General features: G+C 42.5%; 1 protein-coding gene across 1 annotated transcript; it reads right to left on the bottom strand.

Annotated features, from left to right (window-relative positions):
* Nucleotides 1–7,643: 7,643 nt before the first annotated feature.
* Nucleotides 7,644–18,609, bottom strand: LOC138979984 (antifreeze protein Maxi-like). Its single transcript, XM_070352750.1, has 3 exons — nucleotides 18,421–18,609; nucleotides 9,823–9,955; nucleotides 7,644–8,640 (listed from the first exon to the last, which is right to left on the bottom strand). The coding sequence occupies exons 1-3, from the start codon at nucleotides 18,491–18,493 to the stop codon at nucleotides 8,118–8,120; spliced, it is 729 nt and encodes a 242-aa protein (XP_070208851.1). The 5' UTR covers nucleotides 18,494–18,609; the 3' UTR covers nucleotides 7,644–8,117.

The following is an 18,609-nucleotide window of genomic DNA, read 5'->3' as shown; positions in this document are numbered from 1 at the left end:
TCACACGGCATTAAGTCTCAGGTAACATGAATACACGCATGCAGGAAAAAAAAATATGGGTAGCGCCGTATGTATGGCAGCTCGCTTTCCCCAGGGAGAAAGCAGCCCGAATTTCCATGAGGGTAACCTGACTGGACTATAAATCTTATCCAATCCAATCCAATCCATCAGAGCACATAGGCAGCATCAGAATATGTTATCCAAAAACGTGTAAATAAAACGTTAGTCTTATAAAAATGTTTCTGTGACTGTAACAAGTGTTCGCTGTCTTACTGGACTGTACGACAGCAAACACTTGTTACAGTCACATAAACATTCTGACGGATGAGAATTGGAATTCTGAGTCACATTTTTATTTAATCTTGCTCAGAAACTGAGTCTGTTGTGCCGGGTACGCTAAAATCACTAACCGCGAGAATGTTCCTTTTGCTGAAAAAATAAAATAATGAAGACTCCCTCAGAACCGATCGAAGGAGAAGTCCTCGGCGATTATTTCGTGCAATGATTCACGTGACGCAAACAAAACTCAAATGTACCATCACTAAGGATGATCTTCTGGACAATATTCCTTCTTCGCAGAAACACCATTCTAAAAGATTTAGAATCTTTAATTAAAAAAATAAATAATTAAATGAAGAAGAACTTGAGAAGAAGACAAATAAGAAGAAACTAATAGTGTGTGTGAGTTTGTGTGTGTGTTTTAATGAAGGTAAGCAGGGTTGTTTTCATGACTGTACGGACTATTAAAATACAAATTCTTTCTTGTCCCTCTTTTTTTCCCTAGAAAGCTTCGAAATGTTATGCTGGCACCTAACATAAGACTGCTATTAAAATGATATCTGGATAAGTTTGTTTGTTTGTTTGTTTGCTTAACGCCCAGCCGACCACGAAGGGCCATATCAGGGCGGTGCTGTTTTGACATATAACGTGCGCCACACACAAGACAGAAGTCGCAGCACAGGCTTCATGTCTCACCCAGTCACATTATTCTGACACTGGACCAACCAGTCCTAGCACCAACCCCATAATGTCAGACGCCAGCTAGATTGACAATTTTAAAGTCTTAGGTATGACCCGGCCGGGGTTCGAACCCACAACCTCCCGATCACGGGGCGGACGCCTATCTGGATAAGATATATTCTCTTGACTATGTGCATGATGCGTTAATTCTCACCTTTCTGGTTATCATCTGATATCTGGGGACGGTGAAAATGAGAGAGAGAAAGAGAGATTTTAGATCCTGCTTTCTTTCTTTCTTTCTTTATTTGGTGTTTAACGTCGTTTTCAACCACGAAGGTTATATCGCGACGGGGAAAGGGGGGGAGATGGGATAGAGCCACTTGTCAATTGTTTCTTGTTCACAAAAGCACTAATAAAAAAATTGCTCCAGGGGCTTGCAAGTATAGTACAATATATAACCTTACTGGGAGAATGCAAGTTTCCAGTACAAAGGACTTAACATTTCTTACATACTGCTTGACTAAAATCTTTACAAACATTGACTATATTCTATACAAGAAACACTTAACAAGGGTAAAAGAAGAAACAGAATCCGTTAGTCGCCTCTTACGACATGCTCATGACAAAACCAGGCTGAGTGCGACACATCAGTTTCGGGCGACGATGGCGGATACATATCGACTTCATACATGCTGTGCGAATTGTTGAGAGGTTACCAGGACCATAGACCTAAATATAGGTCCCTGCCAGGACATATACCCCCCCCCCCCCTCAGTCCCTCCATCCTCAACCACACATCCCCACGTTCCCACCACAAGAGAGAGAGAGAGAGAGAGGGAGAGAGAGAGAGAGAGAGAGAGAACAACTGAAACCGAAACTGAAACTGAACTTTATTACAAAAGGATAAAGGTTTTAGGAAAAGCCTAATCTTACAAGCTGTCCCTCATACAAACATTTAATACGCCGGGACGCACATACTATATACATACATATATATATGTATGTATATATATGTATGTATATACATACATATATATATGTATGTATATAAAACATCACAAATATATATATCTATATACTAGAGGAATACCCGGCTTCGCCGGGGTGAATCGCAAGACAGAGATAGACAGCTTGGCGGTTCACCACAATCACCTTTGAAGGCGAAGTCCTCTCAAACGGGATTGAGAATTGTAGAGCTTAACGTGCACACCCCAATGTAGTGTACACGAAGGGACCTCGGTTTTTCGTCTCATCCGATGATGATTCTTAAAATGTTTGTCCCACAGGAACTACAGCCTATTAGGGACATGAGGTGTTTATGTGCTAAAAAGTTTACTTTGATTATGCTAATTGTTTTAGTCCAATATGTTCATATGATAGAGAGTAGTACAATTTTGTGAATAAGTGCATTTTTTAAACAGTTTCCCCGTTTTATTAAATAATAATTGAATAAATGTAGCAAAACGAAAGGGACTATTTCTCATTTCTTTACAATTTTCGTGCATCGTTTGGGTGTATTTATAGATTAGGAAATCCATGTAATTGTTGGCGTTTTATTTTAGGAAATACGTGAATTTCCCAACTCTTTTAGGAAATTCATGTATTTCCTAAGCTGTTTAGGAAAAACATGTATTTCCTAAATGAATCAGGAAATACGCGAATTTCCTAACTTCACGGATTGCCTGTAACATATATACGGCTTGTGTCTGTCTCTCTCTGTGTGTGTGTGTGTGTGTGTGTGTGTGTTCGCGATGCACGGCCAAAGTTCTCGATGGATCTGCTTCAAATTTGGTGGGCATATTCAGGTAGACCCCGGACACAACCTGGTCGATAAGAATTTTCAACACGTGCTCTCAGCGCACAGCGCTGAACCGATTTTGGTTTTTCTGTTCATCTTCCCAGATCCCTTCCCAGTAACTCTTCCTTATCTTCTCCAGTGTTTTGCGTTTATCTCCCTTCCTTCGTATGGCGTCAATCCATATTCCCGTTACTTTTTTTAGAAGGTCACTGTCGACAACGCTCAATCCATATTCCCGTTACTATTTTTAGAAGGTCACTGTCCTGGTGAAGCCGGGTATTACTCTTCCTTATCTTCTCCAGTGTTTTGCGCGTTTATCTCCCTTTCTTCGTACCGGGTGCGCCGGCTTTGCCGGCGTACACCCGGCAAAGCCGGTCCCTACTTCTTTCCGGCGAAGCCGTACCCGGCGAAGCGGGTATTCATCTAGTATCTATACATATATGTGACCCTCCACCACGAAATGAGTCGCATGTCACCTCGCGCGGTTCTGCGCTAGGCTTGATATAAGTCCGGAGAGTGTATGGTAACAGCGTGAGGGTCACCTTAGTCACAGGCTTATAACTCAAACAGTTTTCGCTCTTTTCCAAAACGGTTTTCACCACTGGATAGAGCATACAAAACTCTTTAGGAAAATGTAAAAATATGAAAATCATGCAAAGGTGACATGCGACTCATTCCGTGGTGGAGGGTCACATATACTAGATGAATACCCGCTTCGCCGGGTAGCCGGCTTCGCCGGCAAGAAGTATAGAGAGACACACACACACACACACACACACAAACACAGAGAAGCCGTATATATAGAGAGATAGATGACAGTGTATTTTTCGCGTGGCTATAAATTGATTCGACCTTTGCACTTTTACAGTGAGGATAATTTACGGGTCCAATTTACGTTCTGGACACTGCGGTGACCTTCTAAAAATAGTAACAGAACGCCGGGAATATCCGAAGATGCCCCCTCATACTATAGTGCACCATACGAAGGAAGGGAGGTAAACGCTGAAAACATGGAGAAGATAAGGAAGAGTTACTGGGAATGGTGAAATGAACAGAAAAACCAAAATCGATTCAGCGCTGCGCGCTGAGAGCACGTGTTGAAATATCTCATCGATGATATTGTGTCCGGGGTGTAGCTGAATACGGTGTCCAAATTTGAAAAAGATCCACCGAGAACTTTGGCTTTGGTGTGTCGGTATGGGGGCCCGGGTAGCTGAGGTGGAACCAAAATCGGTTCAGCGCTGCGCGCTGAGAGCACGTGTTGAAATATCGACCAGGTTGTGTCCTGTCCCGGGTGTACCTGAATATGCCCACCAAATTTGAAGCAGATCCATCGAGAACTTTGGCCGTGCATCGCGAACACTCACACACACACACACACACACACACACACACACACACACAGACAGACAGACAGACAGACAGACACAAGTCGTATATATATATAGATACGACTTGTGTCTGTCTCTGTCTCTGTGTGTATGTGTGTGTGTGTGTGTGTCCGCGATGCACGCCCAAGGTTCTCGATGGATCTGTTTCAAATTTGGTGGGCATATTTAGGTAGACCCCGGACACAACCTGCTTGATGAGATATTTCAACACGTGCTGTCAGCGCGCAGCGCTGAACCGATTTTGGTTTTTCTCTGGATCCATTCCCAGTAACTCTTCCTTATCTGCTCCAGTGTTTTCAGCGTTTATCTCCCTTCCTTCGTGTGGCGTCAATCCATATTCCCGTTTCTATTTTTAGAACGTCACTGTCGACAACGCTTAATCCATATTCCCGTTATACTATTTTTACTCTTCTCCAGTGTTTTGCGCGTTTATCTCCCTTCCTTCGTGCTGTGCGCCGGCAAGGCCGGCGTACACCCGGCTTTGCCGGGTCGACTTCTTCCCGGCGAAGCCGTACCCGGCGAAGCGGGTATTCATCTAGTATATATATCTATATATATATACGACTTGTGTCTGTGTGTGTGTCTGTGTGTCTGTGTATCTGTGTATTTGTGTATTCGCCATGCACGGCCAAAGTTCTCGATGGATCTGCTTCAAATTTGGTGGGCTTATTCAGAGAGACCCCGGACACAACCTCATCGATGAGATATTTCAACACGTGCTCTCAGCGCGCAGCGCTGAACCGATTTTGGTTCCACCTCAGCTATTTTGGTTCCACCTCAGCTACCCGGGCCCCCATACCGACACACCATAGCCGCTACACCACATCACAACACCAAAGTTCTCGGTGGATCTTTTTCAAATTTGGACACCGTATTCAGCTACACCCCGGACACAATATCATCGATGAGATATTTCAACACGTGCTCTCAGCGCGCAGCGCTGAACTGATTTTGGTTTTTGTGTTCATTTCACCATTATAAGTAACTCTTCCTTATCTTCTCCAGTGTTTGGTGTTTATCTCCCTTCCTTCGTGTGGCTTTCCCGTTTGTAAGTTACTATTACTATTTTTAGAATGTCACTGCGCTGTCCACTGCGCTGTCCACAACGCTTCCCTTGCACCCGTAAGTTGTTCTTACTGTCAAAGTGAAAAGGTCGAATCAATTTATAGCCACGCGAAAAATACACTCTCACCTATCTCTATATATTTATAGATACAGATATGCATATATATATATATATACGGCTTCTCTGTGTGTGTGTGTGTGTGTTTGTGTGTGTGTGTGGGCAAAAACCTGTGTATTGTAGAGTTCTGTTTGTGATGTGGTCTAGCGGCTTTTGTCTGTCTGTATGTTCTGGCATGTGAGAAGCCACAGCAGATAATATAGGGCTAAGAAATAAGCTCTAAAATTCTCAATCCCGTTTGACAGGACTTCGCCTTCAAAGGTGATTGTGGTGAACCGCAACGCTGTCTGTCTCTGTCTCGCGCCGTTCACCCCAAATTCCCGTTTCTGAGTTACTATTTTTAGAATGTCACTGCGCTGTCCAGAACGCTTCCCTTGCACCCGTAAGTTGTTCTTACTGTCAAAATGAAAAGGTCGAATCAATTTATAGCCACGCGAAAAATACACTCTCACCTATCTCTATATATTTATAGATATAGATATACATATATATATATATATACGGCTTCTCTGTGTGTGTGTTTGTGTGTGTGTGTGTGGGCAAAAACCTGTGGATTGTAGAGTTCTGTTTGTGATGGGGTCTAGCGGCTTTTGTCTGTCTGTATGTTCTGGCATTTGAGAAGCCACAACAGATAATATAGGGCTAAGAAATAAGCTCTAAAATTCTCAATCCCGTTTGACAGGACTTCGCCTGCAAAGGTGATTGTGATGAACCGCCACGCTGTCTGTCTCTGTCTCGCGATTCACCCCGGCGAAGCCGGGTATTCCTCTAGTATATATATATATATATATATGTCGTGCCGAATTCACGGAATTGCCGAATTCGCGGAATCGGCAACATTTTTGCCCATTTCGTGTAATCGGCAAAACGCTGCCCATTACGTGAAATCGGCAGCGTTTTGCCGAAAACGCGTAAAGGCTTCTAAAATTTGCCCATTTTGCGAAATCGGCAGCCACTTTTTGGTTTTAGAGTTCTCAAATGCCTGGGATATCATCACACTTAGACAGCTAGATACTCGAAGGATAGATATTGCAAAAATCGATCAGTTATTGTGAGTTATTGCAAAAAGTGTCGTTTTTGTGCATTTCCGGAGTTATGCTCGACACAGACAAACATAGACCATAAAAACATAGTAGGGAGGTAAAGCAATGTTAATTCAATGTTCTGGTGACACAAAAAGTAACAGACTGGCTGTCGCTTTTGTGAAATGGGCAACTTTTAGAAGCCTTTCCGCATTTTCGGCAAAACGCTGCCGATTTCACGTAATGGGCAGCGTTTTGCCGATTACGCGAAATGGGCAAATATGTTGCCGATTCCGCGAATTCGGCAATTCCGTGAATTCGGCACGACATATATATATACTAGAGGAATACCCGGCTTCGCCGGGGTGAATCGCGAGACAGAGACAGACAGCGTGGCGGTTCACCACAATCACCTTTGAAGGCGAAGTCCTGTCAAACGGGATTGCGAATTTTAGAGCTTATTTCTATGCCCTATATTATCTGTTATTGCTTCTCAAATGCCAGAACATACAGACAGACAAAAGCCGCCAGACCCCATCACAAACAGAACTCTACAATCCACAGGTGTTGCCTCCACAAACACACACACACACACACACACACACACACACACACACACACACACACACACACACACACACACACACACACACAGAAGCCGTATATATCTATCTATATATATAAATATACAGAGATAGATGACAGTGGATTTTTCGATAAATAGATTCGACCTTTGCACTTTTCCAGTGAGGACAACTTACGGGTACATGCAAGGAAAGCCCACAACTTCTAAGGCGAACAACTCTGCAGAGTCTGCTGTGAAGGGCGACGGTAGTCTCCCTGTCTCACTCGACCCCCTTTGAATGAACTTTGTCCCCAAAGTTCCGAACCATGGACCCGCCAAGCTCAGGTCCCTCCCAGGTGGAATGAGAACAGCACGAAAATGATTCAGTGGCCTGAACATTTCATGTCGAGTCCCATCGCTGTCGACGACGCCAAATGTAACCGAGTGCCGAAACACCACAATCACCTTTGAAGGCGAAGTCCACTCAAACGGGACACAAGTCGTATAGATAGATATATAATATATATGCCAGTGTGTGTTTGTGTGTGTGTGTGTGTGTGTGTGTGTGTGTGTGTGTATGTGTGTGTGTGTGTGTGTGTGTGTGTGTGTGTGTGTGTGTGTGTGTGTGTGCGAGTGTGCGTTTGTGCGTGTGTTGTCATCCTCATCTGTTTTACATACTTGAAGTACTTTTTGATTTACTTTCAAAAGAATACGCACACACAAATATCAGTGATTATTTATTGTCAGTACATATTTAGCGCATCAACTTTTGATATCTCAAGACGCTGATTTAAAGCGGAAATCTCTTGGGGTATAGTATCAACTTGGGATGACTTTCTTGTCTACCCATCCGAGACACCAGCTCCAATATCAATCCGTTTGCTATCATGCATGTCGGGAATACCAGGGACAAGGTGCACTAAAAAGTTACCAACTGGGTGAGAACCAGGCACTGGGTCGAATTGGCCGGTTAAAACTAAGATTTGTGATTTTTAGCAATTTCACCCTGTTGGTAAATGTTTATGCACATCACACTGGTGTCACGAACTGAAAACCCTAACCTTTGGTTCGTTCGGTCAAAGGGTCGCATTTTTTAAGTCCAAGATTGGCGCATGCGTATTAACAGCATTGAAAGGGATTGTTCAGCAGAGTTTTCAGTTCGTGACACCGGCTCTTACTAGTGTCCCCTATTTGAGGCTTAGGCCGGCGTGGCTGCAGCGACCGTGGAGACTTGTTGCCCGTCTGCAGCGGCCGTGCTCATTGCCGTTGTGGTTGCAGCGTCAGGGATCATTGCCGTGGTGGTTGCAGCGTCAGGGATCATTGCCGTGGTGGTTGCAGCGTCAGGGATCATTGCCGTGGTGACTGCAGCGTCAGGGATCATTGCCGTGGTGACTGCAGCGTCAGGGATCATTGCCGTGGTGGTTGCAGCGTCAGGGATCATTGCCGTGGTGGTTGCAGCGTCAGGGATCATTGCCGTGGTGACTGCAGTTGCCGCGGTGGTTGATTGTGCGGCTGCAGCGTCCGTGATCAGTTCCTGGGTTACCGCAGCAAGCGGCGTGCTGGTTGGCTCGGCAGCGAGCAGGGTACTTGGCTCAGGGGGCGGGGCGAGCGTTGTGGTGGGCGGGGCGACGGCCTGGTCGATAACTGTCTGAACGTTGTTGACGAACGCCGCGGTTGCCTGAGGGTCCAATCCCAGAGCTCTTGCCAGACGGAGGGCAGAACTGGAGAAAAAAATATATGGATCCAGTTTTGGATGCAATTTGTGTAAACATTCTACAGATGCACTCGCTTATAAAAAAAAAAAAAGCTTGCTTGTCACCTCGCGCGGTTCTGCGCTAGGCTTGATATAAGTCCGGAGAGTGTCTGGTAACAGTGTGAGGCGGGTTACCTTAGTCACAGGCTTATAACTCGAACAGTTTTCGCTCTTTTCTAAAACGGTTTTCACCACTGGATAGAGCATCAAAAAACTCTGGGAAAGTGTAAAAATATGAAATCATGCAAAGGTGACATGCGACTCATTTCGTGGTGGAGGGTCACAAATGTCCATTCGGCACAAAGAGCAAGCAGGCTGTAGATATTTGGCAAATTTGCATGCTAACTGTTATAGAGTGTAACAATACTCTCAGTCATCCAAGGTAAAAACGTCAACAGATATTTGGGAACTGACAAGATGGTCTTCATGGTACATGTCTATTTAAGTTTGAATCAGGGACAATTTGTTGAAAAAACCAACCCAATTAATCAAATGACTTAACATACACATTATAAGTCTTATGCCACATATGAAACCTATCTCCATGGGAGGCAATCATCTTGTTGCAATTCAGAGGACAGTATTCAGTGGTTGTTTCCCTTGTCAGAGTATGAACGGTGTTTTTCGTAATAACAACGTATGAACCTGATACGTTTTATGCCCGTCGAGGGCTTAGATAGACGAATTCGGGACTTAACTCTGTCGGGGTTTTATGAGTTGAGGAAGAGTTGCTGTCCCTTGTTTTGCTTAGCACATAGAAACTTTGAGGCAAGGTACACGTGACATTGTAGACTTGATTCAGTGGCTCCACAGTAACAAAGGAAATCAACTCTTCCATAACCCATAAAACTTCACACACACACACGCACACACACACACACACACACACACACACACACACAGAAACACATACACACACTGAGAAACACGTCCACATGCAAACACAGACACACACATCCACACACATCCACACACTCATACACACACAGAGAAACACACACACACACACACACACACACACACACATATATATCCACCCACGTCTGGATTCTCGGTCTAAATTGACTAAATGTAAAAACTTATTTCCGAGTTATTTCTGAGCATCGCGGTCTATTGAGAGAAGGAGTTTATAGGGAGGAAGTGTACTCACTTCAAGAGGGTAGCCTGTGCCATGGCGAGCTGTCTGGCCCTCCCCTCACTCTCAGCCGCAGCCCGGGCCTCTGCTGCCGCCTCATCAGGCAAGTCCCTCCTTGGCCCCCTCCCTTGCCTGTTCCCTCTCTTGCCTGCAATAATGAATAATTATGGTGGGTTTTTAACCTATAATTAAATGATTGAGGATGAAATTTGCTTGTTCATGCTTGTTATATTCTCTCAGTTGCCAGGAGAATGGATCCGAATAACTCTCACTTACTCTGTTACACATGGCGTATGCATTCAGAGCGCTTACTTCCCTTTGTTTATTAGAGGTATATATATACTAGATGATTGCCCGCTTCGCCGGGTACCGGCTTCGCCGGGAAGAAGTAGAGCCGAATACCAGGCTGCGCCTGGGACCCGGCTCTACCGGGTGTACGCCGGCTTCGCCGGCGCACGAAGGAAAGGAGATAAACGCGCAAAACACTGGAGACCTTCTAAAAATAGTAACGTGCAGTGACCTTCTAAAAATAGTAACGTAGTAACGGGAATATGGATTGACGCCACACGGAGGAAGGGAGATAATCGCGGCTGAAAACACTGGAGAAGATAAGGAGGTGGTAGTGGATCCCGAAAAAAAAAAGAAAAAAAAATTCGGTTCAGCGCGCACAGCGCTGCGCGCTGAGAGCACGTGTTGAAATATCTCATCGATGAGGTTGTGTCCGGGGTGTAGCTGAATACGGTGTCCAAATTTGAAAAAGATCCACCGAGAACTTTGGCCGTGCATCGCGAACAGACAGACAGACAGACAGACAAACAGACACTAGTCGTATATATATATATAGATATATGCCTGCATGCTCCTATTTCAATTTTTGTTCTATGTTTATCACCTTCAGTTTGGTAAAGTACATGCAAACCAAACAATATTATTTATATCACGAACTTTTTTTTGTTCATAGTTTTAGAGCTAAAAGAATTACCGAGCTCATATAAGGACGCTAGACACGAGAGCGTACAGATTTTTCAAACACATATGAATAGGGATATACCAAAGTAAATGAAATCGAATGAAAATCAATTTCAGTGACAGGCATCAGCAGAAAAGGGTATAAAGTGTATTCAATTCCAATTCCATTTCACGTAGTTTAGTCGAAACTTAGGAAATGTGAGAGAGCGCATGTCCGGAAGAGCCATATCCGTATTTCCGGCGCCATTAGCGCACGTCTAAAACCGATGCTCCGCTTTTTTCGGTTGTTTATCGTGATTCATCTTGGTTTACGATCGAATTTTTCGGTCTCAAAGTACATCTTTCGATTCCGCGAACCTTGCTGCGTTGTTCTTTCAAAAAATTTGGAATGGAGAGCGAAGAAAACTTGCTCAAATCCGATTCCGAGGGTGAAGACTCTTCCCCTCCATGCTCACAGAGACCCCAGAAAAACATGGTTGAAATCACAAAAGTGAAACAAAAAGAAAAACCTCGACCTGAGGTAGTACAATTACCGACAAAGGATTGGGATGACATGAAAAAGCAGAATGAACGAATCCTGCCTGCACTAAAGAAATGGGATGCAGAAGAAGGGGAAATTGTGGAAGACGAAGAATCAGAATGTGTTCAATTTCGGAGTAGTTCCCCTTTGAAGAAGAAAAGACGCAGAGAAGAAGACAGCACCGTATCTTTTTTGGTGGACAATTCTGATGACGATTTGGACTACCAAATTGAAAATCTTACTCGTGTGAGATCTTGTGGCGATCAGACAGAAAATCGCAGTGATGAAAATGCTGAAAGTGACACACTGACAGGGATTCAGCAAGATTATGAGGCTGATGAGGAGCTTGGCGATGATATTTCGGAACAGCTAGCCAAAATAGTCAACATGATGGCAAAAGGCAAAATGAACGAAGCAAAAATGAAAGACAAGATTTCGGAACACAAGCGCCCGAAAAACGTCGAACTAAAAGTTCCTCGAGTGAACCATGAAGTGTGGGACACAATGGACCATAACCAGAAAAGTGCAGATTTGCGTACTCAAAGAATCCAACACATTTTGCTTACAGCAGTGAACGCTCTTGTGTGTGCAGCGAACGTGTGTGTTGGGAAAACAAATATTGATGTGAAAAAACAAATGAAATCTCTGACCAATTCAATGGGGCTCATTCTCAAAGCGACTCACGAAATGTCAATGGACAGAAGAGTGTCGATTATGTCCGCACCGCAATTCAACAAGAAATACAAGAAACTCGTTTCTTCAGAAATCCCAGTAACAACAGAACTGTTTGGGGATGATTTGGGATCTGTGTTCGCCTCCATTGATTCGTCGTCCAAGCTTGGCATGGCAATCACTCGGTCATCAAGGGGAGACAAGTTTTTTCCATTCAGAGGAGGCAGGACAAAAAACTGGGACTACGACCAGAGAAGAGGCCGAGGCTGGACACGCGGCCGAGCAAGAGGTTACTATCCACGCTACTGGGGGAGAAGCTTCCGAGGGCAGAACAACACGACATTCAAATCGGCATAAATGAGGATGCACAGCCGGACCTGACCGGTAAGGTACGCTATCCAATAAACAAAAGTGTTCAGATACCATTTTTTGCAGGTAGAATACAATATTTTATTGGAGAATGGAGAAAGCTGACATCAGATCCGTTTATTTTGAAAATGGTGACAGGGGCTGAAATTCCACTGGGGGATTTATCAGAATTAGAAGTAGGAAAAGTGCCTACAAGTACAACTCAAATCAAGGGTTATCAATTTTCTGAGATGGACAATGAAGTTCAGAAGTTACTGAAAATGAAAGTAATAGAAAAATGTGAAAGTGAAGATGGAGAAATAATATCCCCTGTATTCCTGGTGATGAAACCAGATGGAACATATCGAATGATTCTAAACCTGAAAGAGTTTAATCAGTCAGTGACGTATGAGCACTTCAAAATGGAAAATCTGACGTCAGCTATACGGCTTTATATGAAAAAAGGGTGTTATATATATATATGGCTTCAGTTGACTTGAGGCATGCATATTATTCTGTCTCAATCAAGCCAGAATTCAGAAAATTTTTGAAATTCATTTGGAGAGAACAGTTGTATGAATACACCTGCTTCCCAAACGGGTTGTGTAACTGCCCAAGATATTTCACTAAGTTAAACCAGTGTATGCTTGTCTGAGAAAAAGGGGCTTTTGTCAGCATCATTCATTGATGATTGCTATCTTCAGGGACAAATTTATGAGAGTTGTCTGCAGAATGTTCAGGAAACAGTACACTTGTTTGAAGCTCTTGGATTTATCATCCATGAAGAAAAGTCAGAACTTACCCCACTCAAAAAGATAAAGTATCTGGGGTTTTGGCTAGATTCAGAAAATATGTCTGTCTGTCTGACTGAAGAGAAAATTCAGAAACTGAAAAATACGTGCAGAAGTGTAAAAAACAGGAAAAGGATTACCATTCGGGAGCAAGCGCAAGTGATTGGTCAGCTTGTTGCTTCATTCCCAGCTGTGCTTTGGGGTCAGTTGTTCTATAGACAACTCGATAAGGTTAAGGTTGAAGCATTGAAAGTGAAAAAAGGGGATTTTGATGCATTGGTAGTTATATCAAAGGAAGCTGAAGAAGAGCTAGACTGGTGGCTACAGAACATAGATTCAGCTTTTTTCCCCATAGAAAGATCTGAACCTGAAATAGTAATAACAACAGATGCCTCCACTTTGGGTTGGGGTGCAGTTTGCCACCCAAAGTAAACAGGTGGCCGTTGGTCTGTTTCAGAAAGAAACAACAATATCAATGTTCTAGAGCTGATGGCGATTGAGCATGCTCTGAAAAGCTTTAGTAAGGATATTGATGGTAAACATGTCAAAGTGCTGACAGACAACTCATGTGCGGTGTCATACATTGAAAAAATGGGTGGTTCACATTCTGCAGATTGCAATGATGTAGCAAAACGAATCTGGATCTGGTGTAAAGACAGGAATATTTGGCTGACAGTTGCTCACATTCCTGGCAAGCTAAATACACAAGCTGATGCTCGGTCCAGAAAATTCAATGATAATACAGAATGGATGCTGGACAGACAGATTTTCAAAAGAATCTGTGAGCTAGTTGGAAAACCTGAAATTGATCTTTTTGCATCAAGACTAAATCGCCAGTTGACAACTTTTGTGTCTTGGCAGCCAGATCCAGAATCGTTTGCTGTGGATGCATTTAAGATGAGTTGGACTAACTGGTTCTTTTATGCTTTTCCGCCATTCAGCCTGATTCAGAGGGTCCTGGTCAAACTGGAGAAGGACAACGCAGAAGGGGTTGTCATAGTCCCAGACTGGCCTACAGCAACTTGGTATCCTCAACTATTGCGGCTCCTCGTCAGGAAACCTCTTCTGCTACCCAAGGGGAGGACTGTTCTACGTCTGGCCCACGCGCAGACACCACATCCTCTGCACAGCAAGCTTCAGTTGATGGCAGTGATGTTATCAGGGATGCAGTTGAAGCACAAGGAATTCATGGACAAGCTTGCAGCATCATCTGTGCATCATGGAGGGAAAGGACACACAGACAGTATTCCAGCTACTTGTCACGGTGGAAAGTTTTCTGTGTTGAACGGAACTGTGATCCATTTCATGCATCTGTAAAGCAAGTTTTGGAATTTTTGACTGGGCTGTTTAGCCTTGGATTAGGCTACAGTGCTATTAACACAGCCAGGAGTGCTATTTCTGCTGTAGTACAAACAGATGGCAACAAGAAAATGGGAGAACACCCGTTGATATGTCGTTTTGTAAGAGGTGTGTTTCAGCTGAGAACACCATTGTCCCGCCAAAAAAACACTTGGGATGTGGCTGTGCTATTGGATTTTTTCAGAAATAGTGAGGACAATAGCAAACTCTCCTTGAAAGAAATAACATTAAAATTGTGTGCTTTACTTTTGATTGTTTCGGCACAGAGAGTGCAGACAATTCATTTATTGAAACTATCATGTGTTCAGTTTTTAAATCAGGGATCATGCAAGATTCATGTAGTTGATAAACTCAAGCATAGTAGACCTGGTTATCACCAAGCACCAATACACCTCCAAAAGTATGAGGAGGAAAAACAACTTTGTGTTGTAAGCTGTTTAAAAGAATAAATTGCAAGGACTGCAGTGGTTCGTGGAGACTGTGACAAACTTATTTTGTGTTATGGACGGCCACATGGGCCAGCATCGAAGGATTCGATAGCTCGCTGGATGAAAGAGGTTTTGGGGTCAGCTGGTGTCCAAGGGTTCACTGCTCATAGCTTTAGAAGTGCTTCCTCATCAGCTATGTTAAAAACTGGTGTATGTATTGATGACATATTAAAATCAGCAGGCTGGTCGAATGCCAAAACTTTCCAGCGATTTTACAATCGACCAATAGTCGATGATTCGCAAAGAGCAGAAAGCCAAAAAGTTCAGAGTACCATGTGGAAATTCATGGGCAGGTCAAGTTGTAAGAACTACAAGTAGGCACTTCACTGAAGAAGACAATGATAGACTGCTAGGAAAGCAGTAAGACTATTATTTTCACTGTGGCGAAAGTCTTCATAACTGAAACAATGCATAGATAATGCACTGAAACATGTTTTTGAATAATCAAAGATGCATAGATAATGCACTTAAAACCCAGGCATAGATAATGCACTGGAAAATGTTGAAAATAAAAGAGGCATAATGCACTAAAAACATACTTTGAAGTCTCACATTTCCTGTAGTTTCGGCTAAACTACGTGAAATGGAATTAGTAACTTAAACGAGTACTGACCTTGGGAAGACGAAGTTTGAGTGGAATTCCATGAATGTAGTTTACCGGAACGGAAGGATATGTGCCCTTCCCTAACCTAAGTTACCCGCCCAAGAATATATGAAAATGTTTTTCCAAACCTGTTAAATTTCAGATCATCAGTTGTTAATTCTTTTTTACAACAAACTAGATGATCTGTGCGTTAAAATCTGGCTCTTCCGGACATGCGCTCTCTCACATATCCTTCCGTTCCGGTAAACTACATTCATGGAATTCCACTCAAACTTCGTCTTCCCAAGGTCAGTACTCGTTTAAGTTACTAATGATTGTACAGCGCTTTGAGCAGGGTTTAAACTCTGGATACACGCGCTTTACAAATAGTATGCATCATTATTATTTTTTAAATTATTATTATTAGTCATGCTATAAAAATATAAGGGGATTTATTTTAAAGAAGAAAATGTATTTTAGTCAAAAGTGTGACAGCTTCAACAAACAATAGAACGCCGATAGAAAGTCTTGTCTCACCTAAACAAAATCAATCCTTGATTTCTTTTCAAGTTCTTTTTTTTTAATATAATGCAACAACAACAAATTACAAACATTTCAAAATGCTATAATTTAGTAACATGTTGACGTTTGGAGTGCATAGTACTACAGCTTGTTTTTGTGAACAAAATACGGAAGAAATAAGCACAACTTTGTCTTGTCGGATTTGCTTCAAACCCGTTATCGCTAGTTATGAAATCCTTTATTTCCTTTAAAAAAATCACACATCAATCCAGTTTAGTCAATAACCTTCTCGTATCTCACCACTAATGCCTAATCGTATATGTACAAAATAAACGTTTTTTGTTCTTTCTTTTTCTTTTTCTAAACTGCACACACATGTCTATTAACACGCAAGCATGCTTCAAAGTTTTTTTTAAGGCAATCTATCTGTTCCATTTACTAATTATAGACATGCATATCACAAATCCTGTTGCACAAATCTCTTTCATAAGCTTAAATAGTCAAAATAAAAAATATAGGAAGAAAGTTAGCTTTATTTAAGCAGGTGTCTTATTTCAATTCAAAGTCTGTTGAAACAAAGACGCATGACATGAGTCTCAAAGAAGAGTAGGCTAAATCTGTCAACCACCTCTGTTTTGAAACGTAAACACACATACATACGTAAGGGAAAGTCGCCAATCCTGGAACAGTCGGCCAACTTGGAACACCTCAATATGCGATCAACGGGAAACAATTCATGAACAATTGTTTTGCAGAAATGTCTAGTGACATTCCTTGATATTATTCCAGCAAGAAAAATGACTACCGCGGCAAAACAAAAAAAATGGTACGTTTTTAAAACTTTTTTTCCTTCTTCTTTTTATTTCTACTGTCTACAATTCGTATTATTACTCTTTATCTGTATACGTTCACGTAAAATGTTGATTGCTGTGATAAACCTTCATAGATTTGCAATAACTTGAACGGAAAAAAAGATTTGAAACGTCACGTGTATCCAACAGAAAAACGCGAAATCCATGCAGGTGCCATGCGGCAATGATGGAACACATAAGAGAGGCAAACATGGAACAGTGTTCCAGCTTTGCCGCATTCTGTTCCATCTTACCCTCATCACGTATTCAATTCTCTTTTCGGTTTTGTTGTGTTTTTCCCTTCTATAAGTTTTATTGAATGATTGATTGATTTGTTTGACAGTATTATGTGACCCGAACGGCGGTGGTTACCAGAAGAAATGGGCTGCGCTTTGTCGGCAGTGAAAAACGGAGATATGGGTTTGTGGTGCGCATCAAGAGCATATGGTGTTACTGTCACAACTCTTAAAAGTCATTTAGAAGGAAAAAAACAAATTTGCAAAAGAAGAAGTAAAGTTCACAGGAAGACCTTCTACATTAAGACCAGAGATAGAACAAGAACTAATCAATAGCATTCTTGAAGCTGAAATAAATTTGCCAACGTCACCCCCATCGTTGATTTGTACACTGGACATGGAGATTCTGGTCATTATGATTGCTTGGTGTCAGCAGCAAATGTAAGCTTACCTGCTGCTGATGTTCCTGCAACGCACAATCACAAGCTCGTCGAAGAGATCATCACGAAAAAAAACCAATCTTCTCCTTACAAGCAAAGGCTGGAGATTTCACTTGCAAAAAGGCGTGCAGGTCAACAGAAAAGAGGAAAGAATGAAGCTACAAAATCTTCTGCTTAGAAAAACAAGAGGGGAATATCTTCTGATCAGATGAAAAAAAAAGGAGAACATTCTCGACGATGCGTTCTATCCCGGAGGAAAGCACTTGGTACTGCTTCATCTGTGGCACCAACTCCCCTGAGAACATGAAATAGTGCCAGATGTGCACACAGAAAGGACTTCGAAATCTGTACTTAGTCAATTTTTTTGTGTCTGCAAAATCCGTTCTTAAATCTGTTCTTAGTTATTTGCTTTGAGACTTTATGCGTAATGATTTTTACATTTAGTCAATTGGGCAGGTAGCACTTTTATATCTATTTGTCAACAGAAGAGGGGTACAAATGAAGCTGCGAAATTTCGTGGTACTGCTTCATGTGTGGCACCAACTCCCCTGAGGATATGTTATAGTACCAGAAGTGCACACAGTAATCACACGATGACTGCGCTGACAGTAGAAGACAAAGGACATTGTCTGCAAAATGATCGGTTCTTTGCCTATTTTGTCCTGTTGTTTTTTAAGGTTTTGTTTCTCAGTCCTTTTTAGACCTAGCCCTTATTTATCTTTTTGTTTTACATTTAAGGCTTAAATTGTTATCCGATTTGATATTTCCTACACACATTAACACACACACTACCCCCACCCCCCGCACACACATTAACACACACACACTCCTTACCAGCAGGCTTGCTGTCGCAAGCTGCGACGATGAGGACCAGGACACACAGCCCGAGGAGTACAGCCACCTTCATCCTTGCTCTCTTCCGTTCTCTTCTCCTCGTGTAGACTCGAAAACTTGGAAGACTCTCTCCTTTGTACGGTGAGAAACAAGGTTCTGTGTTGCAATCAGCAGGTTCTCTGAAGGAAA

Source organism: Littorina saxatilis, linkage group LG11, assembly GCF_037325665.1.
Source record: "Littorina saxatilis isolate snail1 linkage group LG11, US_GU_Lsax_2.0, whole genome shotgun sequence".
NCBI classification, from domain to species: Eukaryota; Metazoa; Mollusca; class Gastropoda; order Littorinimorpha; family Littorinidae; genus Littorina; species Littorina saxatilis.
Note: the sequence above shows the minus strand (reverse complement) of the source record. Positions and strands in the feature narration are given on the sequence as shown.

Excerpts from the sequence above, each read along its gene's own strand:
- LOC138979984 (XM_070352750.1), bottom strand. The coding sequence starts at position 18,493 with ATGAAGGTGGCTGTACTCCTCGGGCTGTGTGTCCTGGTCCTCATCGTC. Across the intron at positions 9,956-18,420 it reads TTGCGACAGCAAGCCTGCTG|GCAAGAGAGGGAACAGGCAA; the intron begins GTAAGGAGTGTG and ends TCATTATTGCAG. Across the intron at positions 8,641-9,822 it reads GCACAGGCTACCCTCTTGAA|TTCTGCCCTCCGTCTGGCAA; the intron begins GTGAGTACACTT and ends TTTTTTCTCCAG.